Source organism: Fistularia commersonii, chromosome 21 (assembly GCF_037954325.1).
Source record: "Fistularia commersonii isolate RoL2024-O1a breed Wild chromosome 21, RoL_Fcom_v1.0, whole genome shotgun sequence".
NCBI lineage: Eukaryota > Metazoa > Chordata > Actinopteri > Syngnathiformes > Fistulariidae > Fistularia > Fistularia commersonii.
The window spans coordinates 408,782-425,418 of NC_141304.1; the positions used below are offsets into that span (position 1 = coordinate 408,782).

General features: G+C 54.4%; 2 protein-coding genes across 6 annotated transcripts; one reads left to right on the plus strand and one right to left on the minus strand.

The window, feature by feature from the left end:
- The first annotated feature begins 123 nt into the window (after window positions 1-123).
- On the plus strand, window positions 124-7,950 carry LOC147221831 (uncharacterized). Of its 5 annotated transcripts, none has more exons than XM_086167790.1 (4): window positions 4,813-5,791; window positions 6,413-6,609; window positions 7,069-7,753; window positions 7,858-7,950. In XM_086167790.1, the coding sequence occupies exon 3, from the start codon at window positions 7,086-7,088 to the stop codon at window positions 7,746-7,748; it is 663 nt and encodes a 220-aa protein (XP_086023916.1). In that variant the 5' UTR covers window positions 4,813-5,791; window positions 6,413-6,609; window positions 7,069-7,085; the 3' UTR covers window positions 7,749-7,753; window positions 7,858-7,950. The 5 variants fall into 5 exon arrangements, with proteins under 5 accessions (XP_086023918.1, XP_086023916.1, XP_086023915.1 ...); XM_086167793.1 differs by having other exon boundaries at window positions 4,995-5,791; window positions 7,069-7,496; window positions 7,569-7,950; XM_086167792.1 differs by lacking the exons at window positions 4,813-5,791; window positions 6,413-6,609 and adding exons at window positions 124-733; window positions 953-1,103 and having other exon boundaries at window positions 7,069-7,950.
- A 1,167-nt stretch (window positions 7,951-9,117) lies between these two features.
- nab2 (NGFI-A binding protein 2 (EGR1 binding protein 2)) lies at window positions 9,118-15,215 on the minus strand. Its single transcript, XM_086167788.1, is given in 8 exon segments — window positions 9,118-10,581; window positions 12,513-12,698; window positions 12,780-12,891; window positions 12,972-13,023; window positions 13,741-13,874; window positions 14,042-14,312; window positions 14,314-14,944; window positions 15,028-15,215. Coding segments are annotated over 7 exon segments (1,473 nt in total). The 5' UTR covers window positions 14,919-14,944; window positions 15,028-15,215; the 3' UTR covers window positions 9,118-10,468.
- Window positions 15,216-16,637: the final 1,422 nt, after the last annotated feature.

Genomic DNA, 16,637 nt, shown 5'->3' on the forward strand with positions numbered 1-16,637 from the left:
TCTTTGTTTTTTTCCCCCTTAATCCCACTGAGAGGGTAGATCATGTACCGCCGTCTCACGTGTCCCGTTCGCCGGGAACAACTTGGGACTCCTACGCGACACGACGGAAAACAAAAAAGTCCCGATTGCGGTTTTTGCAGAAGGTCCCGGACCAAAGTTTGCTCTTATTTTGACACGAGGAACCTTCGGGGAACCGCCTCATCCGAAAAACCCGGAGTCACCCAACGCCTGATGGAACACCTTCATCCTGAAGTGACACCGAGCGACTTTCACTCCAGATATCCCTCAGTGACCGTCTCTTACGTGGACGAACGAAACGTATCAGCTCCGCGTTGTGTTTCCGAAACCGTATCGCGTCCCCTCCTCCGCCGTCCGCCGAGTCGTCGTGGTTTGATTTCATCTCTTGCATGAACCGGGGACACGTTTTGAAAAGTCTGGTGTGACGACAGGACGAGCAGCTAAAAGTGCGTCGGCGTTCGAACCGTACAACAAACCTCTTTCTCCGGCCGCACTTTGGAGAGTCAGTCAAACTTGTGTAGCTGCTTTCTTACTTCCCGATGGATGGCGATGTACTTTTCACAATAAAACGGTTCGACCGCCACCCGGGACTGTCGTGTTTGGAACGGCCGATCCGTGAGATGATGAAGAAACGGTTCCCGACCCGTTCGTCCGATCCCGGACCGCCTGATTTTTACCGACCTGCACAAAAGCAAGCGACGGCCCGGCCTCGACGGTGAGTTTGTACCCTATTTTCTGGACTATTGAGCGCACCTGAATATAAGCCGCAGGGGCCAAAAGTAACCAGATACATGTATGTGTGCACAGATAGGCTGCAGTGTTCAAACCACGTGGAAAAAGTAGCGTCTTCTAGTTTGGCAATGACGGTAGTCTGTCTGTTTGCCACATGGACCCGCTGGTAGACGTACTCATATTCACATTTTCCTCTTTCAAGGAACAACCGCGCTACTGGCAACCGGTGCAACGAGCATCACCCGCTCAATTCTGCTGGGCTTCTGCAGGCGTCACCGGATCTGCCCGTGGAGTGGACTCCCAACGGAGGAGCAAGCCGAACTGAGTTGAGAGGCCGTGCTCCGACGCCACAGGTAGAGTCTCCGTTGTCACTTTAACGCAAAGCGGTGGACACGTTGGAGTCGCTGCGTGGCTTCGCCCCCGACGCTCGCAAACAGTTATATTTGCCGAGCGAGTGGATCGACCCGGGTTTCGGTTGCGAGTTCACGCGTGTACACCTCGGACCACTCGCCAAAAGTGTCGGGTTAGTTTTTGACGATCTAAAGCAGCCGAACCATGTTATTGACAGAAGTCGTTGTCGGTCAGTCCGGTCGCGCGCCAGGGAGGGCCGGGTATCTCCTAATGAGAAAACCTGATTGGTTAAACCCCAGGGTTCCCCGGCCCGGCTTAAGGCGCCTCCCGTCGGGCTTAACTTGAGGGATGGAAGGAACTCGGAGGTCCGCGGGGAGCTCGGCGTCGACCCGTCGACAGCTGACGGTTCGGGATGTCGAGGATCTTATTACGGGAGGAAGCCCAGGATGTGTGGACGATCCCCCTCTCTAGAGCGAGAACACCACGCGGAGTAGAGCTCCAGCCGAAGGAGGTCACCGGGACCACCGTCCCTGAAAGCACTCCCGTCCTCCAGGATCAGAGATGGATCCAAATGCATTCAAAGATTAAGGGCGTCTTGAATAATTCATCCCGCCACGAAGCTAGCGTCCCGCGTTCCTCTGTTGGTTTCGGACAACTTAACGCTTAGAATATGGCTTCATTATCTCCGGCGCCGACGGACGCGTACGAACGATACGCCAAAAGGCCCGGAGCCGCTCTCCCTTTCCCTTTTTGTCACATATGGCGTCAATCCTGGCAACAACCCCTGCCGGCGGAAGAAGACACTGTTCCCCTCGCGGGCCGGCGCTGACTGACACCCGATCCCACTGTACACCTTGTCTAGAGTTTGGTGTTGGCAGACGGCGTGGAAAAAAGGGAGAAAAAAGAGGGGAGGCGATACGCCCGGACGTTTATCGCTCGATGAAATGAAGGTGGCGAGCGTCCGCGTACGAACCGATCCCTTCGCATCCCGTGAAGCCGCAGCCGACCGCCGTTTATCTCCTGGGATCCAGAACACCCGACACCCGAGACATCTGGCGTCTTTGGCCAAACCCCGAGTGTCCAGCGCGCCTCGTCTCACCATCCCGGCCTTTACGACTTTCTTACGCTTTCTTTACAAAAGTGCGAAGGAGCCCCGCCAAACCGCCGCCGCCGCCGCTTCCTGGGCCGTCACATTGATTTGCAGCCTGAAAAACAGCTGATCTCTGCGTTGCGTGTTGCATGGCGGACGCGCTCCTGTCACTTTGGACCTGTAAATCATTCTGGTCATGTCATTCAGCCCCGTTACACCTTGGTTACACCAGTCACTGTTACAAATCTTGCACGTCGGAGGGACGCCGGGCTTTATGGGTCACTACGATACCCGTTACTCGTTTGGCATTTTTCACGGCTCGGGTTTTTTCCGTTCGACCGCTAAATAAACACCGTTGGCAAATCTGTAGCCCACATATAGATAAATGAGCGGCGCGTGATTATCGATATATCGTTAGCGTCCCGTCACCGGCGAGAGCCGCCGTTAGCTCTGGCGAGGAATCCAAACAATCCGATCAAATATTCATGTTAACGTCGGGGAAAAGTTCCCGCGCGGGTCAGAAAACGTCCTCGGAGGAAATAAAACGCTCGGCTCGGATTCCGGGATTCCGACTTTGGGTTGCGGAGAAAACGAAGTGTGATGGAGTGTGTGTGTGTGTGTGTGTGTGTGTTAATGGAGACGCTGCCCCTGTTGTCTAGCAAACCCAAAGAAAGCAGCGTGAGCCCGCTGGGCCGTCCGACCGCCTTCTTTCTCCACGTCGGCTTTTTCACGGCACGGAAACTGGTATCTATGACAAGTTTGCAGAGCGCGCCTGCCGTGTTTGGTGAAAGGCCAGATGGGTTTGAGCGCGGCGGCGGCGGCGGCGCTACGTGAGCCGGAGGTGTTGTCGAGTGTGGAAGCCCTCCGTGAGCGTATTTATAGCGGCCTATTGTCGAGCCCAGAAACCTCTGTAATTGGATCCGGTGTCTCGCTCAAGAGCGTCTGGTGATAAATGAGTCAGCAGACGTCAGCGCTGAGATAACCACGGCCCGCATCGCCGCCCAAAGCCCCCCGAGGCCCCACGGGATTATATTCATAACTGAATTATCGTTCCCAAGCGCGTGAGAGGAGGCGCGTTCGGCCCGGAAAACGTCGGGAATCCACTCCGTTCGATTGCGCCGACACAAACGGGGACGGAAATCTGCGACGGCGGGAAGGAGAATAATAGCAAATAAAAGATCTGACATTTGAGTCAGAAACGAACCAAACGGAGAAAACGCTTGCTGACAGAAACAAGAAGTGTCACAGGTGCGAAGGCATTGTGCGGAGCGCCGCGAGCCGTCAAGGAAACGAAACCCTCCCTCCGTGTGTGTGTGTGTGTGTGTGTGTGTGTGTGTGTGTGTGTGTGTGTCTCACTATGTTGGAAACTTCCCTCTGCACAGCCAACGTGGCAATGTTACAATTATAAAACAAGATTGACAGCGCGGATCGTGTTGCGCCGGCAGATGACAGTTCCTGGCCCAGAAGTTATTAACAGCAAAGTGGTGGTGGCAGAGGAGGGGCTGATGGATGGAATGTGTGTGTGTGTGTGTGTGTGTGTGTGTGTATGTGTGTGTGTGTTCCAAGGGAGGGTTCAAGGTCAGGGCAAACACATGGTGCAAAGCAGCAGACATGAAGCTCCGGCGGTGGATCTGAGGGATGAAATGCAGATAAAAACCGGCGCGGTGAAAAATGCAACACCTTCAGATGCAGCCAGAGGACAAGGAGTGAGGCGGCAGCACGTTCGGTGAAATAGTCTGCTTTGTTTGTCAGCTGATCTTTCCTTCGTCTGCTTAGCGAGCGAGCGACTGTTGTGACTTACTAAAAAAAAACACTTTACGGTCGCTCTGTGATAAATCAAGAGGTTTCGTCCACGACCGTCTCGGCCAAAACGAAAACACCAAACGACCCCTTCGCCGTCGGGGTCGCGGGGAGAAGCGAGCCGCCGCGGGACGTCGTCTTGGATCTCGCGGATTCACCTCGACGTGTCGCGACCGGTGAGCTGACCGGAGCGAGAAGAAGTGTGCGGTGAATTCACCCATGACTTCCTGTCAAGACCGAAAGCGAGAAGGGGCGCCGGCCGTCCACCGGTTTGTGTTATCGTGGGGAACGAGGAGGGTCGGAGCGCCGGAGGCTGCCGGCCCTCGCGGTCACATAAGTGGTTAGGGTTAACCCCGGCACCCCGCTGGGATCACCAGGCTCTGGCTGGGAGCTCTGCTGACGGGGCGGACCGGGAAGGCGAAACCCCCGAGGGCGTCCGCGGCGCGAACGGCGCTTCGCCGCGCGCAGAACGGGGCGCCTCGACGCAGGTCTATATTTAAACGGCGGCATTCAGCACATGATGCCCCCTCAGATGCCCCCTCAGATGCCCCCTCAGATGCCCCCTCAGATGCCCCCGCCGAGCGTCTGCGCTTCCACAGCCGCTCCCTTTTGCTTCTTGTTTGAACCCTCACGGTTAAACACAATCAGTCATGTTTGGGAAACTCGGGACTAATACTAAGATGCGTGTCTCTCGCCGTCTTTACAGAGAAAAAGGGAACTTATCGATGAAAAGTCCAAAAATATGAATGTACACGTGTTTTGCCGGGTTGAAGTGCCGGAAGCCGATCCGTTCATTCGAGGTCAACGTTTTGCTTCTATACACACATCCAAAAAACGAGTTTTTCTGCACAATTATCAATTCTTTCTTTTTTTTGTTGTTCTTTTGGGAGACTTAAATATAAATGAATGAGCCGCCGTAAACAGGATGGAGGACTTGGTAAAGAAAGAGGTGAAGAAACAAAGAGGGTCAGCACCTGTTCCACGCTCAGAACGGGGCGGAGGAGGAGAGTGAATATACTGTAGAAGGATCCTGGCCTCCTCCAGGCAGGAGGTCTGGAGGAGAAGATGTATGGATGGTGTGAAAGAGCAGATGAAATCGCAGGGTTGAAGCTCCTGCAGGAAGAACCTGAAGCAACAAGAAGGGCTGAGTTCAGGTGCAGGGCTGGAAGAGTCCAACTCGGGAAAATACGGCGGGATCTCCTTGCCACCAGGATCCGTGTAATACCGATGCGAGTATCGATTCCGTGATGTCCATATAGAGAAAATTACACAATACGTATTTGAGTATCGATGACAGGTTCGGGTTCTTCCGAACATTTCCGGGTAAGTGAACCCCGGGTTTGTGGCCACCCGCTTCCCCCCCCCCCCCCGGAAGAGTGACCTTGGACTAGTCCGTCCCTACCACGTGACCAGAAAAACAGGAAGTAGCCTGACAACAACAACTCGGGAGCTCGAAGTGTTCATGTGTTACTTTTTTTCTTATTTAGCTAACGACGGGTGTTAAATGGGCGGTATTTGTCTTCAACTGTAATATTTTGAGCAAATCCAAGTCATCATTATCGATTAAATAGGAATCAATGAATAGTCGGTATCGAATGGTAAAAGTCTGGCCAAGTTGAGCTGGAATGACGGCAAAGGGGAAGTAAGCCGCCGGGGGAAGCAAGCCGCGGGGGAAGCAGCCTCTGCTCGGCTCTTTGTGTCATTCTTCCGGATCCTCGGCCCTCCTGGGGCCACACGGGAAAAACCTCCTGACTGAGACACTTCTGGACCTCCTGGTTCGACCCGGCCGTCTCTCCTGCGGTGAGTTCACCTCTGCAAGACAACAGACTGCAGGTAGTTGCTTTGAAAAAGAAGACGTGTGTTGTCTGCACGGACGGCACCTTCTCTCGAGCAAACAAGTGAAACGAAATGATGCATAATAATGTGTTGCCTGTAAAAATTCAAGGAAGGAAATGGAAATAGAGCACAGGTGTTTGCTGGTGCACACTATGGTAGCAGTCTAACTTTAAATCCATAACCTGACTCCTTCTGGTGAACCCGTGAGAATGATTTTCTTTTAAATATTCATTTGACTCGTGTTCAATTTAGCTGTGGTTTGATTTTTATTTTTTGGAGCGAGCCGATGCGACGCAAAGCTTCCCGCCAGATGACCGGATTGTTACCTAATTCTCTGGATTTTACTACTTCTGTCATGTATCTCATACTTTGCATTGCGAACATTCGGTTTGCTCCGTTTCTTACCCGATAGTTTTGGGCGACTGCTAAAAATGTTTTGTCGACTCATCTTAACTAACCGACTACGAGTTTCCTGTTTTTATACTGAGGTCGCTCTGGTTCCCTGGTCTCCATGAACCACTTCCCCGTGCTTTACATTCTCTTTCATTGTTAAACCGGCTGACTTTGCCATTCCCCTTTTCTAAGGCCGAGTCTGTCGTCAGTCGCCCCGGCAGCTGGGCGTCGTGGAAACGGCCTCGGCGTCCAGATGTAAATACTTCGACGGACTGAAAGTCATCTGGGCGGACATCCTTGGCGCGGCGCGACGGCGACCCGCGAGTTTGTGAAGGCTCGGTCTGCGGCGATACGCCGGACTACCAGACCTCTCCTGCACCAAAAGCTGCGTGAGTTGTTGGCTACCGACGCGCCCGGAAAGGCCAAAGAAGTCCGTGCGCTCGGAAAATGACGGCGGAGTCCAAGGGAGAAGCCTTTTCTGTCATTTTCACCGTGTGACATGTTGACGCGAAGCTTCGTCCACCTGTTCTGACTCGTCGGTGTTTCAAGGTCGGCCCAATATATAACTCTGAGGCGTGAAAAGATAAAAAGGTCAAGCAGCTCTGCCACGCAGCATGAAATATATGGGATGGTTTGTTTGATTCACAGATCTAAGTTTTTGATAAGACTGGCGTCCGTAATGTGATGATGTCACCTGACCAAGTTAACACTAAAAAATGCCCTCGGCCGCGTAGTTTTTATCATTCATTTGACCGAGAAACCCCTTTGTGACGGCGGCTGCAGAAACGTGGAAGTCCCTTCGCCTCTTCTGTCATTTTTTCAGTTGGTTTCTGTCGTCTGGGCCGCAGGAAGGTGAGCTCATGAGATGGAGGAGGCGTACGATGAGCTGTACCAGGAGTTTCTTCGCCTGCGGTCGCTGTGCCTGAGGCAGGCCGCTCTGTTGCATCAACTCGCGACTAAAAACTCAAACGCCTCTGCCGCTCACGAGAGCCTCCATGCTCGGCCCAGCGGCGGGTTCAGCCGCCTGTCCTCGCCTGCCCTCTGCGGCGCAGGAAGCCCTGAATGTTTCCGGGGAAACCCGGGAGCGGGACTCGGCGCCGCGCCGTCCGGGATCAGTCACGTCTCCTCGCCGTCGGAGCTCCTGGCGGAAGACATGTCCACGCTTCTGATGAGCGCCCCCGGTCACACGGATGAGGATGGAAGAGAAGAACACGGGGCTTTGCACTCGTCGGCGTGGGACTCAGCCGGGAGTCGGCGCTCGCCGGAGGCGGCCGAGGTGAGGAGCTTGGGGTCCGGCCGGATGGGGTCGGCGTTATTCCCGACGGCCTGCGTCGTTTGTTTGTTTCAGATGCCTCTGACGCAGCGGGGGATCCTGGACGGCCACCTGCCGGACCCGGACCCGTCCTTTGGACCCATGTCTGACGTGACGCTGCGGTCTTACGTCTGCGAATTCTGCCAGGCGGCGTTTCCAGGATACACCTCCACCAGGGGGGAGTTTCTACGTCACCTCTGCACCCACTTCAGCTAGACCCGGTTTGTCTTTTGCTTCTCTGCTCCTGACGACCATCTTCATCGTCACCTTTCCCTGCCACAGACTCTAAATTCAAAAAAACCTTCATTTGTCCCCCTGGATACAGTTACTAGGCAAGCAGAGCAGATGGTCCAAGTCAGGACAGCAAACAGCAACGCTGTAAAACAAAAGCAGTGCAAATAAATATGGGAACAAGTAATTGGGGTCATAAAGTGCAACTGAACAATGATGACATGATGTAAACATATTGCGAATAGAGCCGCGTGTGTGTGTGTGTGTGTATGTGTGTGTGTGTGTGTGTGTGTGTGTGTGTGTGTGTGGGCGGAGAGGCCGGCGACCCGATGGCAGACGCTCAGACGCTGGAGCTTGTGAGGGTGTTGGAGGAACCTTGGCTCCTCCAAGGTTCTGAGAGGAGGCTCCCGGCGAGGCTGGTGATGAAGATGCTCCTCCAGAGGACTTGAGCTTCCTTAGGAGGTTCTTCATCTGCTGCCATATGTGAGGATTTCCTCAGTGTTTGTGGAGATTTTAAGCCGGTTGTGGAAGATGGTGCTCAGATGTTCCTCGACTCGTCGGGTCTCCAGGGATCATGGCGGTGAACGCAGCACCGTGGTTTTGCCTCTGCTCAGTCGAGCATTCATGCTTTCTTTTATTCAAGCACTTCTAGATGAAATGAAAGCCAATGTCGAGCTCCACTTGCAGTGATTTCATCTTGCTTTAAACCCACCGAGTCGTCGTGTCCGGACCGTCACCGAGCAGAGCCGGAGAAGACTGAAGGAACCCTGAAGAAACCCGGAGGAGACCTGAAGAAGGAGCTTTTTACAATTTCACTGATGTCGTTTCACGGCCTTTTTCCACGTTTCAAATCAAGCGGCTCAGCGCTCGTCCGTCGGCCGCTCGGCTCGGCGTGACCGAGGAAAGAACCGGAACCGAGAATAGACGGCGAGCTTGAACTCCCCGATAAGTGTTGCTGACGGCCGATGGTGCTGACGGCGTCCCCTTCATCTGCTGCCGCCGCAAAACAGGGTTTAAAACCAGAAGGCACATCATGGCAGCCGTAGGAATCATTTGGATGAGTTCATTCATTGTAGAAACGTTTATCTTCTCGAAGCTGCCTTTTAATTCACCGCAGTTAAACTGTACAGCTGTCGATATTATCGAATATTTTAAATCTATTGGATTGGACGGTTTGAAACCCGGGTGTTTGGCACTTTCATATTTCAAGGTTTGCATCTATTGCTCTTTGCATTACAAATACAATTTTGGTCTTTTTTTTTTTTTTTTTTGCACAACGTTTTTGGTTATTGGCAAGAATATTTACTCGTAGCTCATAATATATGTTTGACTCCCTTCACAAAATAGAGGCAAGTTTGCTCAGCTGTTGTTTATTACTTGCTTACTAGGGTTAGTCCTGCAAATGCATTGCAAGGAGTTGTCGTGTGTGCGTGTGTGTGTGTGTGTGTGTGTGTGTGTGTGTGTGTGTGTGTGTGAGTTTGATGACGTCAGGGCTCCAGGTGAGTCATCCTGACGCCGAGGCTGTGCGTTCCTGTGAGCGCCAGAGCTGAGCAGAAAATAAAACGTGGCGTGTCAGGTTTACTGAGGCAAACAAACTAAACTTTCCAGTAACAGAGCAAATAAAGGGTCTCGGAAGGGAAACACGGATGCACGGAAAACTACCTTGTCGCCCCCGGCAGCCTGGATCTAGAACTCAAAGGCTCCGAATCCAAGCGAGGCTTGGTTTCGGATTGAAAACGTGAAATCTTTATCGGTTAAATTCTCACGTCGCCTTTTATTTCTTTAGTTTTTGGCACTTGTCCGAGTCCCGGTTACATTTAAAGTACATGGTGTTTGACCCGCGCGCGGTATAAAAGCTGTGGTTAAATTACAAGGTGAAGAGCAAACAATGATTGACTTCAATTCATTCAAATATTCAGCGTTTTAATTATAATTTAATCACGCCGGCTGTGTGAACCTCAGGGAGGAGGAACTTTTTTATTTCCCGGATGTGACGGAGCCTGCAGAGGCGCTGAGGTTCCGCTCGCCACCATTGGAAAAACATCACATCCTACAAAGAAATCAGTCGCGGGGCTGAAAAACAATTAGAAATCCGCTGCGACGAAGGGACGGACAAAACAACGGGATTTACTTTGGTGACGGGAAACCACCGGGAGTCACCACAGAACTTGTTTTTTTAATCCATATTCTTTTAAGCCTTAAAAAAAAACCCAAGACAAAACAGGGCGAATCATCTTTGGATGTTAAAAGAAGAAGTGACACACTTTCCTGAGCGCGCTGAGCTGCATGCAATGTCTCGGTACCAACATCGCAGAGAGATCCTCGGCCAAAGGGATTGTCGTCGTGGCGACCGGATTCCAATTTTGAAATTCGCGCCGGGTCGCCACGACGAGAAGATCGGGACGAGGAGCCAGAAGATCCCTGGCGAGGAGTTCCTTTCGCTTCGCTCCCCGAAATCAGCTTAAATATTCAGGACACGGATTTACTGGAATGTGATTCCTACGTTAGAACTGCGTTAGTCTTTGAAAGAACTGGTTGCTGGTAAGATTCTGCCATGAACCGCGTCGACGACCACGTTGACAACAGCGTCCTTCTCCACGAGATGGCGTCACACACACACACACACACACACACACACGCAGACGCCTCCTGAGCATCAGTCTGAGTGGTGTGCAGTCCTGAGCACCACTTCCCTGAATGTGGATTTATTTCCCCCGGTGGTTGGACTCATCTTTACTGACGCTCGGGCTACTGCTCCGGCACGCCGCCGCCGCCGCCGCCGCCATGGAGCTCCGCCTCTCTCCTCTGCCGTCATGCTCTGCGAGGAGGGCACAAAGTCTCGGGTCAACAGCCGTCACCGAAAAGAGTGGACGGGGCGGCGAGTCGGGGCCGGTCTGGGCCGGTCTGGGCCGGTCTGGGCCGGCGGCGCTGCTTTAGCAAAACCCCAAACAAACACAAGCAGATGATTCCACTTTTATTTCAGCTCAAACCAAATTCAAATATTTACGGATTCTTCACGGATATTCCCGTTTTTCAAATACCTTCTTGTCGTTTTATTCCTTGCCGATTTCCGACGCCTGCGACAGACTTTGGATGCCGAATACAATAAGTGACGCACGTGGATTCGACTCTGAAGGGCGTGTCTTTTTTTTCCGCGACTCCGAAACGTTTTGTAGTTTCTAAGCTCACAGCTGTCGCATCATGGAGACCAAAAGATCTCAGACAGAGCGCGCGCAGGTATCCGGTCTGGAAAACCAGACGATATTTCCGCTGCGGATAAAGCAGATAAAGAGTCACGGCCGGCGATCTTCAGGGCGTCTCCGATAACAGTTTGGGCATTTTGGCGAGAAGTTCTCCCCCGTGGTGGGACGCCGGTCCCGATACTCCTGGGAAACGGCGATTCAAGAAACAAACGCGGCGAACGAGGGGGTCGAGAATCGGACGGAGTAACATCTCCGGCCTTCCCCGCGCTCGTGTGAACGTCGACTTCATTTATCGGCGACGGATCGATTTATTTCTTTCGGGGGAACGGAAGCGGGTGGAGGACGGGTCCGATTCTGGAGGAGAAGCGGCGTGGAGATCCACGTCAGAGATGCGACCTGTTTTGTTTTTTTTTAACTTCCGCAGTCCTCCTGGCGGAGGGAGAAGATGTGGAAAAAAGACTGACATTTTCCCGCCCACGGGTTTTATTTTTGGACGCCGTCGCTCGGTGAGTCAGTGCGACGCCCCTCCAATTACCTCCCACGCGCCGCCCCCTCGCCCGTCCATCACGCCCCTCGGCCCACGCGCTTCGCAAACTCTGACGTCAGCCGGCGGCGAGGTGTGTGTGTGTGTGTGTGTGTGTGCGCGGAGGTGAAGGCTCTGCTGCCGCCGCCCACCCGGCGCTTCCTCTCCCCTCCCTCCGCCTCCTCGCCCACGCCGGTCTTGGCCGACTTCCTTCTGCTCTACTTCGTCTCTTTCCACTTGCTATCAAAAGTGGCGGCGAACTTCCCCGGATCTCCTCTTCCCTTTCCATCCCTTCTCAGGAGAAGCCGCGACGCGTGGGAAACATCAGGGAGAAGCTTATGGAAGGAGAGCGCCGCTCGTCTTTCCTGGTTTACCGTCCGGGAGGCGGAGCTGCGCGGCGGGAGGAAGCGCCGCAAGGACGTCGGGGCTTGTTAGAGCCGGAGCTTTAAATAAACAGCAGAAGGAAAGAAACCTCCGTCTCCCGCAAAAACCCAAACATCCGTCGGCCCGGTTCTTTCTTTTTAAAACTCTCCCGCTCCCGATCGGGCAAACGCTTCGGCGCCGAGTTAGATGACGGGTTCGGCGGCACGTGACGCAAACCGAAGCGGCGCTAAAGCCGCCCTGGAAGCAGGGATCGCCCAAAAACCGAAGGAACGAGTCCGAGCCGACGCTAACAACTAAATCTGCCCGTTTGACCCGCGGATAGGAATCTGACCGGCCTCTTCGGCGTCTTTTAGTCCAAAAATGGGTGAAAGAACGTCAAAACACGGTTTGAGATGAGATGAGATGAGAACAACTTTATAAATCCCGAAGGAAATTGTTGTGCCAGAGTTTCAAGTGAAAAACATAACAGCAATGGATAATAGCAGGAAGGAGGAAGAATAAGAAACACAGTGAAATTTGAATTGTCTTTCCAAAGCAACCTCCGCCAGCCGCGCACAGTTTCCACCGCTGCCGAAGCAACTTTTGACTTTTTATTCGACGTCCGGCATGAAGCGCGCCGGGTGTGTTTGCAGAGCTCACCTGTGGATTGAGCCCCTTCCGCCCCGAGGCTCGTCTTGCTACCCCGGTCGTGCGACACCATCCTGGCCAATCGCAGCCCTTCGTCCATGAGCGTCTGCTGTATGAGATGGCGGCTCCAGCCGGCGGGGTTGGAGGGGTCGTTGGAGGGGCGGGGGGACGGCGCCCGGCTGCACTGCGAGCCCGTCTCTGAAAGGACACACACTTTAGGACCTCGCCGCCGGGCGGGCGGGCGGGCGGGGCGATTCCCCGGGAGGAGTCGGTCTTCACCGTGCGACGCGGCGTCCAGGCTCTCCGCCGACGGGCTGTCGTCGTCCGCCCTCCGGGTCAGGTCCTCGGGACCTTCCGCCCCCAGCGGCGACACGCTCTCCGGCGCCGTCACCTTGAACGCATCACAAAGCCTTGACGGCGCTGTAAGGCGACGCTCGCCGCGGCCGCGCTCGCGACATCTGGAAGACTCACCTCCAGCCTCGGCCTCTTTTGGGACGGAACGCCGCCGTCGTCCGCGTTCGACCTGCCGGGGAAAACAATCACGCTCGTGGTCAAGATGCGACTCTATTGTTAACATTACTTGACTGTTCTTTGTCTTGCTTCTTTGAAGCCGTTTGTGTCTGTAGGGTGTGGATTTAAAACCAAATAAAGGATTATTGTGGTTGATATTCCCGTCAGGAGGTCACTGCGTTCTACCGCCGCGGTTCATGACGGCACCGATGCTTTTGAAGGAAGTGAAAACAAAATCGGCCTAACTTTTGGAATCATACTCCGAGGCCTTATTATCTGAACATAAAGTCCCCGCTCTATTTCCACGGATAGACATTGACGTTCCTACGTATTCATGGATGTTCTGCTGAGAAGTCGCGCGGGTCGACGCCGCCCGCCATCGCGGATTTTAACCTTTTGGCCGTCGCTCTTCTGAACGCTCTGACATTCGGACGCTGAGTTCAAATGTAAATTTGATTCCGTTCAAAGAAGTCAGAGCGCACCGGTGGGCAGATGGCGCGCACGAATCGCCTGGCACGTGCACAGAATGTAAAACAAGACCTTCCTGTTCCATTCAAAGTTGAGGAGCGTCGCCGGGCGAAATCACGCCGCCCCCTTCTGAGAACGTGCAGCGACTTGACAGAGCGCAACTCATGCCCGACCCCGACCCCGACCCCGGCCCCGACCCCGGCCCCGACCCCGACCCCGACCCCGACCCCGACCCCGACCCCGGCCCCGACCCCGGCCCTACCTGGTGTGCTTCAGAGTGGAGGCGTAGGCACATTTCCTCGCCACCTGCCGAGCCAAAGAAAAGAGTTCCACCCGTCTCAGTAAAAGGGCATTGTCGCGCATGCAGAACTGTGCCGCAGCCTCATTGATGATCAACTGAGGAGGGAAAGCATCGAGTGAAGGATGGACGGAAACTCCAAAGGACATGCGGACGAGGCGTCCGTGACTCATCGGTACGATCCGCCTCGCCAGCGGGCGACCGCGTGCCGAGCCGGACGCCGCGCGTTCGGAAGCCGGGGCTTTCGGGCGAGCGAGGGCTTTACCTCGTGGTGCGTGAGCTGCTTGCCTTCCCTGCGCTTGGAGTCGAAGCGGCCGTAAATCAGGCTGTACTTCCGGATCTCCTCCTCCTTGGCGGCGTCCTGGGACCCCATTTTGAAGATGTGTCCCACCGTCTTGGCGATCTTCTTGTTCATCCTCAGCAGGCCCTTCACCTCGGCGGGGTCGGACCTGGGCAGGGTCCGGAGCAGCCGCTCCACGCTCTCCACCACCGCCCGGGCCGTCTCGCCGTCCAGCTGGCCCCCGGGCCAGGCGGGGGGGGGCGGCGGCGGCGGAGGAGCCGGGCGAGGCGGAGGGGCCCGGCGGGCTCGGGGGCTCCTCCTCGATCCCCGACGCCGAGACCAGGGCGCAGTTCCCGTCGGGCTCCGGGCTCAGCCAGCGGGGCTCGGCGGGGGAAAGCTTCTCCCTGCAGTGGGAGTCCGGCGGCTGGGGGGACGCCCGGGACCCGGGGCTCCTCGGGCTGCCGGCGGGCATGGGGGTCAGGCACGCCCGGTCCTCCCTCTCGCAGGGGGACCCCGGACGGCCGTTGCTCAGGGGCTTGCCGGGGCCCCCCGCCGATCCGCCGGCCCCGTCCACCTTGAAGAGCGGGATCCCCCCGAGGGGCACGCCGGGGACCGGCTGGCCGAACAGGGCGGGGTTGGCCGCCCAGTCCCGCAGGGCCTTCTGCAGCCGACGCACGTGCAGCGGCTTGGTGGCCATGCCGACCAGCGCCATGATCTCCAGGAACTCCTCCTCCGCCGCCTCGCAGAGCTGCTGCACGTCGTCGCCGCCCTGCTGGATGAAGGTTTCGTAATAAGCCAGCAGGTTGGCCCTCTGCAGCACCCGGTAGAGCTGCAGCTCCCCGAGCGTGCGCGGCAGGGACATGGCACGCCGCGCGGGTTCGGGTTCGGCTGGGAAAGACCAGAGGCGGGAACACGCGTGAGGACAAAGAAACGCACCTTTTTGCGTTCGCGAGACCCGCCGAGGGTCTTACCTTCCCGGGGGGGGTCGGCCGGGGGGTCGGCCGGGGGGGACGAGGACGTCGCCGCTCTCTCTCCCGGAAAACCTCCGATCCGGACGACGAACGGAACGAAACCCCGCTTTCCCGTCGGGGGGCGACTCCTCCCGCTCGGTGAGCGACGCGGCTGGACGGTTCGGCGGCTCGGCGGCTGGAACGGCGGCGTCCCCGCGAAGGACTGGCGTAGTAAATCCTGTTGACGCGCAGCGGCTCGTCTGAAGTCACTGGCAGAAATCCTCCTCCGGCGCTCCCGATTGGTCGCTGGCCGGCTTTGTGCTCCTGTGTGGGCTGGAGAATGACGGGGGAGGACTGCAGCACGCCATCTGACCGAAAACAGCCTTCCTCTCCCGGTTACAGAGGCGGCTTTCAAATTGGAGATGTGGGTGGTGTGTGTGTGTGTGTGTGCGTGCGTGCGTGCGTGCGTGCGTGCGTGCGTGTGCGTGTGTGTGGAGGAAGGAGGGGGTGAAATTAACCCCTGTGCTTCCTGAAGTTTGCGTTTGTTCTTCAGACAGCAGTTTTCTAAAGGGTCTTACATTCGGCAACCCAGAAAGAGCATTTGTTTTTCTTTTCATCCTTTGTTCGATAACGTAGAAATAAATCGTTCACAGCGCACACGGCTAAAATAAAAACGCCATCTCATGCGTGCATATTATGTCTCCGCTTTTAAGAGCCAATTCGGCGCCACAAACAAAACAAATGGAAGAAAAAAACACGTCGTCAATTTTGTTCTTTACCTGCTGCGACCACCCAAAAAAAGAAGAACTCAGCCACGACACGTCTGGCGTTTTTGACATCACACAGTTCTTATTGTAACAAGAAACGTCTTCTTCCTCGCTCGGTTTGTGAGAGAATACTTTTCTGCAGACATCTACAAAGTTCCTCCGCAAAAACACGAAAATAACGTAATTCACGATTCAAGATATATCCGATCATTTCCCGTCATTTATTAGCATTCAATGTGTCCCGTAAACATGTGTGTTTACAACAAATATCGCATATGAAAAATGACGTATTTTCCAGGTATGGCGGCGGTGATACGTGTCACACAGCAGTCAGCGGGACCCCAAAAAATAAATGAAAAATACGAAGTAGATCAGTTGAATGTTGCGGCTCATGTGGAAATGCTGATGTTGGGACATATTTCGGTGGTCGTGTCAGAAGCAGAATGACAGCGCGTGGTTTTCTCCAGACCTCCACCAGGCCCAGGATCTCTGGATGAACAAGAGTATGGTGCAAGTTGCTGGAACGGGGGTTGGATTTTTTTAGCAGTACAAATGCTAATTTGTATGTAAGACGGACCACGTCCGGCCCAAACAATTTTCTTTGAATATTTGAACAAGTATTATCAATCAGTTTTGAATTTAGAAACTCCTCATTTTTTTCTTCTTGTAGGATTTTGTATGGATGATTACATTCAAAATAATGTCAGTACATTTATGTGATCATTCATGATTTTAAAGTTGAAATAAAATGACAAAAAAAAAGCAAATATTTAAATTGAAATTTTCATTTTGCTCAATTTACATGATACCTGGCTAGCATAAAAATTAAGTATGAAATTTGTACCGCCAGCCAAAATAATTGTC

Bases quoted from the DNA above. Each gene is read 5' to 3' on its own strand.
- LOC147221831 (XM_086167792.1), top strand. From the start codon at position 7,086: ATGGAGGAGGCGTACGATGAGCTGTACCAGGAGTTTCTTCGCCTGCGG.